The following is a 10000-nucleotide window of genomic DNA, read 5'->3' on the forward strand; positions in this document are numbered from 1 at the left end:
CTGTCTGACTCCCCTTCACATGTTAAATCTCTCACCAAACCCCTTTTGCCTGTCTGACTCCCCTTCACGTGTTAAATCTCTCACCAAACCCCTTTTGTCTGTCTGACTCCCCTTCACGTGTTAAATCTCTCACCAAACCCCTTTTGCCTGTCTCACTCCCCTTCACGTGTTACATCTCTCACCAAACCCCTTTTGTCTGTCTGACTCCCCTTCACGTGTTACATCTCTCACCAAACCCCTTTTGCCTGTCTGACTCCCCTTCACGTGTTTAATCTCTCACCAAACCCCTTTTGCCTGTCTGACTCCCCTTCACGTGTTAAATCTCTCACCAAACCCTTTTCTGTCTCACTCCCCTTCACGTGTTACATCTCTCACCAAACCCCTTTTCTGTCTGTCTGACTCCCCTTCACGTGTTAAATCTCTCACCAAACCCCTTTTGTCTGTCTGACTCCCCTTCACGTGTTAAATCTCTCACCAAACCCCTTTTGCCTGTCTGACTCCCCTTCACGTGTTAAATCTCTCACCAAACCCCTTTTGTCTGTCTGACTCCCCTTCACGTGTTAAATCTCTCACCAAACCCCTTTTGTCTGTCTGACTCCCCTTCACGTGTTAAATCTCTCACCAAACCCCTTTTGTCTGTCTGACTCCCCTTCACGTGTTAAATCTCTCACCAAACCCCTTTTGCCTGTCTGACTCCCCTTCACGTGTTCAATCTCTCACCAAACCCCTTTTGTCTGTCTGACTCCCCTTCACGTGTTCAATCTCTCACCAAACCCCTTTTGCCTGTCGCTCGGTCTGCCCCTCATTCCTCCACACCCTACCACCCCCCCCCCCAACACTTGTGTGTAATTTCACAATCACCCGTTCGTTTTAAACAGTTGACTGTCTCTACACAACGGTATTTGTTTTGTCTTGTTTATCAGACTGCTCATGATATTGGCCGAATGCACATAATATTATATACTCGTACATACTGTAAATGTTTTTTTAAATGTGTGTGTGTGTGTGTGTGTGTGTGTGTGTGTGTGTGTGTGTGTGTGTGTGTATGTGTGTGTGTGTGGGCGTGTGTGACAGGTGCAAATAAACGAGGTAAACAACATACACAGGGACACCTACCTGGGCGTGGTGACCAAGAGTCCTGACACCTTCACCTTGCCTTACACCTTCATCTTGGCTGACATCTTCGCTGATCCCCACCCTGCAGCGCTGTGTGTCACGCCTGTCTGTGTCCGCATCTTTGGTGACACGGTGAGCTGTTGACACGTGTGGTGACTGTTGTGCTGTGTGGCTACCAGGCTGGTTGGTGTGCTTTTGCTGCATCGTTTCAGTCTTGTTGTTTGCTATTGCTTTCATCTATTCTAATATCATCCTTGGAATTATAGTATTAGGCTTCGTTTATTTGTTATTCTCTGGTTTGCTTTCAAAACAAGCAGTTTAAACGATGGACAGACAGACTGACACACACACACACACACACACACACACACACACACACACACACACACACACACACACGTCTAAGCATCCTCTCTCTTGTTTTGAATATCGACGTCGTCATGGAACTTTGGCAGAACTAATTTTAGACAGCTTTTCAGCAGAAGGCCAAAACTGATTATATATATATAATGAAATTGAGTTGATATGTGTACCTGGTATGGATAGAAAGATAAGATAATGTTGAATCCTGTATTTTCCATTGTATTTTAGAGAATGTTTCTCGTTGAAAATGATTTACCTAGTCTTAAGCATAAAAAACATCAAAATCGCGAACAATCGAGTTACGCTAAATATCCATGGCAGGACGACGACGATATGTGTTTCTGTCTGCATCTCTGCTTGTTTCTCTCTCTTCGTATGTCTCAAGGCTGAAATTGCGACCATGACCGGTATATGTATGACGGCATATGTATGTACAACTTGATAGTTTGCAAACAAGTTGGTTGAGTAAATCACAGAGAAAAATCATGATGCAGAAGACAAGAAACTCGATCAAGCAGTCACTGCGTTATTCTGACAACACTGTGTTGCAGAAAGAAGAAGAGCGGTCAGTACTGGACAAGTTAGCAGTGGGCAGTAAGGTGGGACTGGCAGTGGACACGGACAGAAGTCTGCACCTCTATGTTGACGGCAAGCACCAAGGGGTTGTCGCCCCTGACATACCTACACCCTGCTACTTCATGTTTGACATGTTCGCGTACTGTACAAAGGTAATGGCGTTATACCTGCTGCTTTTGTCAAGTGATGCATTACATTTTATTTCATGTTTTACAGAAACAAAGCCGTCAAGGTTATCGTATGAAAACACCAATCCATTTCATTCCCTAATGTTACTAAATGTTGAACTATGCGGTCTCCAATTGGTCTGTTTTGCAGCATGTTGTCTGTCTTGGGGTACGTATCTAGACAAGCTGTGCTGCAGGGAATGTTTGCTTAGTAGACTTGGTGTGTCTACATTAATGTTATGGCCGAGACTACTTGTGGGTCTTGCACTTGTTTATTTTCATAGAAGATAGGGTGCATCCACATTGTTTAGTGTGTGAAATATCCTCCTTTACGATTTTACCACGAAATAGAGGAAGAGACCCGACCACTTTTCTGTTTTATGCTGATAACTAGCTTGTTTTCTCGCAAAGAAGATCCATGTTATGCTCAGTACTGAGTTGTACTTTCATCAGTTAACCGTTAAGTCTGATTAAAGCTAATTAGCTTTGATACACATTCAGCAAAAAATAAATGCAGAATATTTCATAACTGGTCCATATTAGGAGTCTGGGTGCCTAATATGGACCAGTGAAGAGGCCATCAGGAATTATTGTATAAAGCCCAATATACTTCAAAATCACATGATACAAGACGAGACAGACACATTTAAATATGCATCAGATTTATTTGGTTTGGTTTGATGAAAATATTTCTTTAAAGACCCAGGGCCGGGTTTAAAAGCAGAGCGGAGCGTGCCACATCAGCCGAATGTCCAACCCTGTTCAGAAAAACAGCTCTCACTCGAAATACTATTATGGAAACAAGAAACTAAAGAAACGTACCAACAACAGACAGAAACAACTTGAATTATCAACTTGCACGTAAAGAAGACTGTTAGATATATTTTTGTGAAAGCTTGATTTCTAGTTATAGGTTATCTTCAGCATACTTCTTAGTGCATGACTGACACCAGTCTTAGTCTTTTCTTTACTTCTCTGTGTTGAAGGAGGTCCATATTAGGGAGCACACGCACACCGTGAGGTTTTTCTAACTTCATAAACATTTAAGAAAATGCTAATGTTAATTTTGTGTGACCTGAACAATTGTTTTTATCCCATCTTTTCAGGTGACCGCTCTGCCTGTGACGTCAGTTCCTTAAGTTCACCTCAGGCAACGCAGACCTTGTCTAAACTGCAGTCTTTGTCGTTGGTGTGTGTGTGTGTTTGCTTGTGTTTTTAATTATACTGTATCAAATGACCTCTCGATTCATGTGGCCTGTTGTTGCTTTGTAGCCTGGGGGAAGCGTTTGGAAGCATGTCTTCTTTTCACAGAAACATGTCTTTGTTGATTTAATTTCGTAAACTGTTAGACTTTGTGTTTTTACCTTTTATAATAATATGATGTTATGTGTACATGTTCATGGTAAATATTCCAGCTGATTTGATGTGAAGAAATTTGCCAATGATAATTCCTTTTTGGGGGGATGGTTTATTAAACTCTTTGTGTGAATGCATGGTTGTTTTGCGACAGATTGCAGCCATGTCAGGTCAACAATGTTTAAGGGAATAAAATCAGTTTGCAAAGTCCTTCATAAAGATAGACGTTAAGTCTTGGTATACAATATATCTAACTGGATGTTGCAAAGTGTTAATGATAAAAGGTTTGGTTTTGCCCTACGTTACCCATTTATTATTTACCTGTTTGACCCTGAGGGTAAGCTTGACAGCAACTCCGACCACTTTTGATGGTTTTGGACCACAATGTCTGAATAATAATGATTGTATTTGTATGATACATGTAGAGGCAGAACGTATTTTAATTAGAAGATACATTGAACGTGGTATTTTAGCACTTTGTTATGTAGTTTGTCAAAATAGATAGTTTTTATATTTTGAAAGCAAAATACCCAGGGCTTAGGTAAACTTTAATTTGTTGAAGGCGTCATGAAATTAGTCAAGGAATATCGAAAACCTTTGAGCTGGAAGGTGAATTTCATGATACCTTTTATGTTGGTCAGACTAGTTTATACACTCGTATTCATGGTGGCGACAAGAAACGTATTCATTCCTGTTTTGCAATGATTATACCCTGGATCTCATTGGACAGGGGTTAAGAACTATTATTTTGATCAATAGTTTGTGTATTATTATCAGTTTGTGTGCGTTTGTGCCCTGCAGCTATTACTTGTAGAGTAAATCTGAATATTTCTTAAAATGTCAGAAACAAATTTTTCCACATTAATCAGACGGCACAGGATGCACACCTTAGATGGTTACAGTACAGAATTCTGTATGGCATAATAACCACACATTGTTTCTTGTTCTTCGTGAAAAATACATCTCCATGTAACTTTTGTGTGGACTAAGAAAAACACTCCAACATGTTTGTGAGATTGCAATTAAAGCCCATGAACTTTGGTCGGGTTTTCTAGGTTGGTTACACACAAATCTTGTAAATTGCAACAGTTTCACTTTTTAGTAGAAGTCATCAGTTTATTGGTGAAATGAAAACAACAACGTTACCGTGAAGGAGAGTATGTTATCATCAAGATGGTACAATTATTGTTGACCAATATATAGTATACATGTCAACTTGTGGCGATGGTAGTTTCTGAAATGCTGTGATTAATCTTGACAGGTCTTTTTGTACTATATGAACATAGATAATTTAGCTATTTTTGTTGTTGTTGTTGTTGTTGTTGTTGTTGTTGTTAATTGTTGTTGTTACTATTAATGTTGTACCTGTTCTTCTTCTTCATGTCATTATAAATGATTATTATTACGTGTATTGTTACAACTTTTTTGTGCCTTTGTTTCTTATGCTTTGAGCCAAAGTGAATTATTTGATGTTTGTTATTGAAACAAGTATGTGCGTGCTTGTTTGCAACTCTTGTCAGATAGAAACAAGCAAGGAACACGCAGACGAACATTTGTATGTGAGATTTCTTCTGGTTATTTAACTAAGAACATCCTCTTCACATTATGCTTTACTGATTTATCATAGGAAGACAGGTGTTCTAGCCAAGGGCCGTCACTCCGTGTGTGCCAATGTTTGTTTGATTTTGGAAACGTCAATTACCGATCTTGTTTCTCATTTGAATTTAAGAGCTCAGAGCTCAGAATAGTTTATTTGCTTTGGGCAACGAGCCCTTCTTGCGAAGGGGTTAACAGGGTGGGCGGACAACAGGACGAACAGTTCATTTAGTTGTTGTATGTAAGTGATGGGCAGCAACATTCTCGAGGAAGAAAATATTAAGTTCTGTTTCTTGACACACTGGTGTTTGCAGCTTGAACACTCTTTGGAATACACGTTGGAAACACATTGCACTTTGGAAAATATTGTGCGTTCAATGCTAAAGAAACCTTAAAAGCAGAATTTAAATGTAATTCTAAATAAACATCAAGTGCCTATCTTGATAAGTGTGCATGCTTGTGTGTGTATGTACATGTGTTGTGATGTGATGTGTATGTCTGTGTGTGTGTGTGTGTGTGTGTGTGTGTGTGTGTGTGTGTGTGTGTGTGTTTAACTGTATCTCTGTTAACACTCTTCACACTCTGCCCCGCCCTTCACACACAATAACAAAGATACAGAGAGACAATACATGGCAGTGAGACAGACAAAACAACGGTAAATCCATGAACAGTTACAACTCAACTGTTCACTCAAACATCAGTAAAGCACTGAACAGTTACAACTCAACTGTTCACTCAAACATCAGTAAAGCACTGAACAGTTACAACCTCAACAGTTCACTAAAACATCAGTAAAGCAATGAAAATGTACAACCTCAACTACTCACTAAAACAAACAAAGCCATTCCTTGTCGTAATATACGTCAACACTCACTTAGTCTGCACTAAAGACACATTGAAACAATAATCGGATTATTATGAATATAAAAGAAAGCAAGGCCTGTAATTGTTGTGTGCATGAAAGCTATGGTACACATGCACCATTACACACAGTGCACATTCTTTTGATCAGTCTAGTCATAGCTTGTCACGTGATCATAGGCCGGCACGACGCTGAGCAACAAACAAACAAGAGACCAACAAACACACTGCTACCCGCGCACAGATCGCCACAGTGACACTGTGTGTGGATCAGTCAAGTCTGTCGCTGTTTCGTTCAGTTTGTTCGGTAAGTTTCTACGCTTCATGTTGTCGATCAGATAAATACGTTGTGATACCGCTTACTGCCTGTCAGAACTAAATCAGCAAGCAAGTTAGTGTACATGTTGTTCAACCTTGCGAAAAGCAGAGTGTCGGTGTCACCACTGTGCAGCTATTTTCGGTTTCCATTTACCAGAAATGGCGATCAATAACGCTACATCGAGCTACCTGCGCTGAACAGAACACTAGATGTGAACACGTTTGCACTGATGACACTATTTTCATGGTACATACATGTGACTGCTTCTTGATTAAAACTTCGGGCATGCTTTAATTTGGTGAATTGGAGTTTGAAGTTTAGCACACAGATTCTATTCTTAGTGTCCGTGTGAATAGCTAGCTTCATTATTTTCCTGGTTGATCAAAGGGAGGCAAGTAATCGCCTGACATGTCAGACCCAGTTGTTGTTGGTGCAAGTTGTCTCTCTTGGGCCAGTCTTGTACTGAAGTAGCAGCTCATGTTCATATTTTTTTCACCCCCCGTCTACTCCACACCTGCTATTAATAAGAGAACGACGCATTTTGTTAGGTGAAACAAACCAGAATTGTTTCAAATTAAGTTCATGCTCGCAAGTCTGCATTTTGTGCCTATTTTGTGTGTGCTTATGTTTGTTTTAACAGTCTGTTCTGTGTAGCTTGTTGCTGTCTGTGCACGATGTAGAGCATTGGTCTGTGCTCTGTAGACTGTTTCCCTTTGCATGTGTGTGTGTGTGTGTGTGTGTGTGTGTGTGTGTGTGTGTGTGTGTGTGTGTGTGTGTGTGTGTGTGTGTGTGTGTGTGTATGTGTATGTATGTGTGTGTCTTTCGGATGAGACGAAAAACCGAGGTCCCTTCGTGTACACTACATTGGGGTGTGCACGTTAAAGATCCCACGATTGACAAAAGGGTCTTTCCTGGCAAAATTGTATAGGCATAGATAAAAATGTCCACCAAAATACCCGTGTGACTTGGAATAATAGGCCGTGAAAAGTAGGATATGCGCCGAAATGGCTGCGATCTGCTGGATGTTGTGAATGCGTGATGTATTGTGTAAAAAAAATCCATCTCACACGGCATAAATAAATCGCATAAAAAAATATATATATAAATCCCTGCGCTTAGAACTGTACCCACGGAATACGCGCGATATAAGCCTCATATTGATTGATTGATTGATTGTGTGTGTGTGTGTGTGTGTGTGTGTGTGTGTGTGTGTGTGTGTGTGTGTGTGTGTGTGTATGTATATTGGCTTATGTGCGTGTGCGTGTGTGTATGTGTGTGTGTGTGTGTGTTTGTGTGTGTGTGTGTGTGTGTGTGTGTGTGTGTGTGTGTGTGTGTGTGTGTGTGTGTGTTTGCGTTCAAGCGTGTGTGTTCTCCCCTCCTATCTATCCCTTTTCGTTCGAATTATCCCTAGACCCCTTCTTTGTCGCGCCCATTTCCAATTTTGAGTAGAAAACAGCAGCAAAAAACAACAAACAAACACACATCTGGTTTATACTATTAACACAAACTCGCTTATTTAACTTTTTAAAAATATTTTTATACATGTTTTTAAATACAGTATAAAGTATATCCTTCTCAATCTGGTAAACATGTGACCGACACTCATTGAAACCCAAACCCAAGACGATGCGAAAAGAGGGAAAGAGTCGTACATAGAAGACCAATTTAATGAATCGTGATATCTCGAGATTAGTTGAATTGTATGGCGTACATTTTTTGTGTAAACAGGATTTGCTGTCTTTTCTTTTTCCACTGATGTACCGTTTACATTGCAGGGCGCAAACAAAGCGATCACCATGGCAACGGCAGCTGTAACGACCGTAGCACCCAGTGACATGGAGTGTACAGTATGCCATGAACATTTCACACTTCCCAGAATCCTCCCTTGCGGCCATCTTCTGTGTCGGGACTGTCTGGTCACGTGGTTAAACGCACAACCGGAAGCCAACTGCCCCCTGTGCAGATGTGAAATCGTGGATCCCAAGCAGCACAAGGGTAAGAGCTATGAAGACATCGCCGACGGGTTTCCGTGTGACTTTGCGATGGCGGCCTTGGTTGAAGCGGACCGTGTGCTTTCTAAGCAACACGAGTGTTGTGTGTGTGTCGACAAGGCGGCGGTGGATGTCTGCATCAACTGTTCCGACATGTTCTGCCAAATGTGCAGCACATTGCACAAGAAACAGTCCGTGTCCAAACGTCACACGATTGAAAGCCTGAGCTCACTGACGGCGGAAACACTGGCCGCTAAGCGCCCCGCCACCTGTCAAGTCCATGACGACGAAGTGTCCAAACTGTACTGCCCCACGCACGGCGTTTCCATCTGCTTGTTTTGCGCCACCGCGGACCACCGCCAGTGCCCGGATGTGACGAAACTGGAGAGCAAAATGGCGGAGGCGCGTTCCGCGCTGGCGGACCTAGCGGCCATCTTGAGTAGGGGAGAGAGAGAACTGGCAGAAGCCATCGCAGGACTGGACAAGGACATCCTAGAGATTGACAAACGCACCCAGGCCATTGTTGCTGAGGTAGAGGCGGCCTGCGATCGCTTGGAGAAATCCGTAAAGGAGTGTCGCCATCGTCTGAGAGAGCTCGCACTCAGCACGAGCTGTGACGTCAAGGACAAAGTGATCCAAGTAAAGACAATCTTTGTGCAGCGAAAAGGCAAGGTGACCACACACAGAGTCATAGTGCAGCGTGCTGAAGGCTTTCCCACACTCGGCTCTCTCGGCAAAATGGCGTCACAGATGGGGACTCGCGTTCACGACCTTGACCTTACATCCACCTTGCCGCCAGATGTCAAGGACATCTCTATGTTAACCGTTGACGCACAAGCTGTGTCACGCATTGTACAGGAGCTGTCAACGCTGCGCCTGGTACGTAGAACTCAATCAAAGCAGCTTTTTTTCAACCTTGATTTTCTAGTTCAAACAGGTATTCTTGGTTATTTTTGGAATTGTAAAGGTTTTACAATGGGGAGTTTGCTGGTTTTTGCAGCACCAATTTGTAAAATAGAAGCGTAAGATAGAGCGCTCACTCACACAGCTGGTGGTCTGCTAAGAATTCACGTAAAGTGCTTACACCCATAGCAGCAAATGTAACACAGTGAAATAGACTATGTGTTTGTCGGGCGGAAGAAGAGGTGCGGCGCAGCTTGAAGCCGAGGCAATCACAATGTACAGCCTTGCTACTGATCAGTGAGGGTAAGTAGCGTCACAATGTACAGCCTTGCTACTGATCAGTGAGGGTAAGTAGCGTCACAATGTACAGCCTTGCTACTGATCAGTGAGGGTAAGTAGCGTCACAATGTACAGCCTTGCTACTGATCAGTGAGGGTAAGTAGCGTCACAATGTACAGCCTTGCTACTGATCAGTGAGGGTAAGTAGCGTCACAATGTACAGCCTTGCTACTGATCAGTGAGGGTAAGTAGCGTCACAGTGACCAGGAAGCTCCAATGAGCATGTTTGTCATCTCCGCTCGGTATGGACAGGAGTCTATTTCTTGCACATCAAGCTTTGGTGTGTTAAACTCTGTGCATGAGAACTGTTCCGTTTCGTATAAGGAAAGGTAATTTATTTCACTGTATTGAGAGGAATGTCTTTTCTACATCACCAGTAAATCAGTAAACATTGTATGTGTCCAATCCAGAGA

General features: G+C 42.2%; 1 protein-coding gene and 1 long non-coding RNA gene across 12 annotated transcripts in view; one reads left to right on the forward strand and one right to left on the reverse strand.

The window, feature by feature from the left end:
- LOC138948610 (neuralized-like protein 4) overlaps window positions 1-10000 on the forward strand; it is a 197164-nt gene that overhangs the window by 48088 nt on the left and 139076 nt on the right. For all 11 annotated transcript variants that reach the window (XM_070320170.1, XM_070320169.1, XM_070320178.1 and 8 more), the window contains 3 exons: window positions 1075-1248; window positions 2031-2207; window positions 8130-9224. In XM_070320170.1, coding sequence (XP_070176271.1) covers window positions 1075-1248; window positions 2031-2207; window positions 8130-9224 — 1446 coding nt within the window. The remainder of the gene's footprint in view (window positions 1-1074; window positions 1249-2030; window positions 2208-8129; window positions 9225-10000) is intronic.
- The window catches only part of LOC138948617 (uncharacterized), a 148540-nt gene that overhangs the window by 18279 nt on the left and 120261 nt on the right, over window positions 1-10000 (reverse strand). The gene's annotated exons all lie outside the window — the stretch shown is intronic.

This window comes from Littorina saxatilis, linkage group LG15 (assembly GCF_037325665.1).
Source record: "Littorina saxatilis isolate snail1 linkage group LG15, US_GU_Lsax_2.0, whole genome shotgun sequence".
NCBI lineage: Eukaryota > Metazoa > Mollusca > Gastropoda > Littorinimorpha > Littorinidae > Littorina > Littorina saxatilis.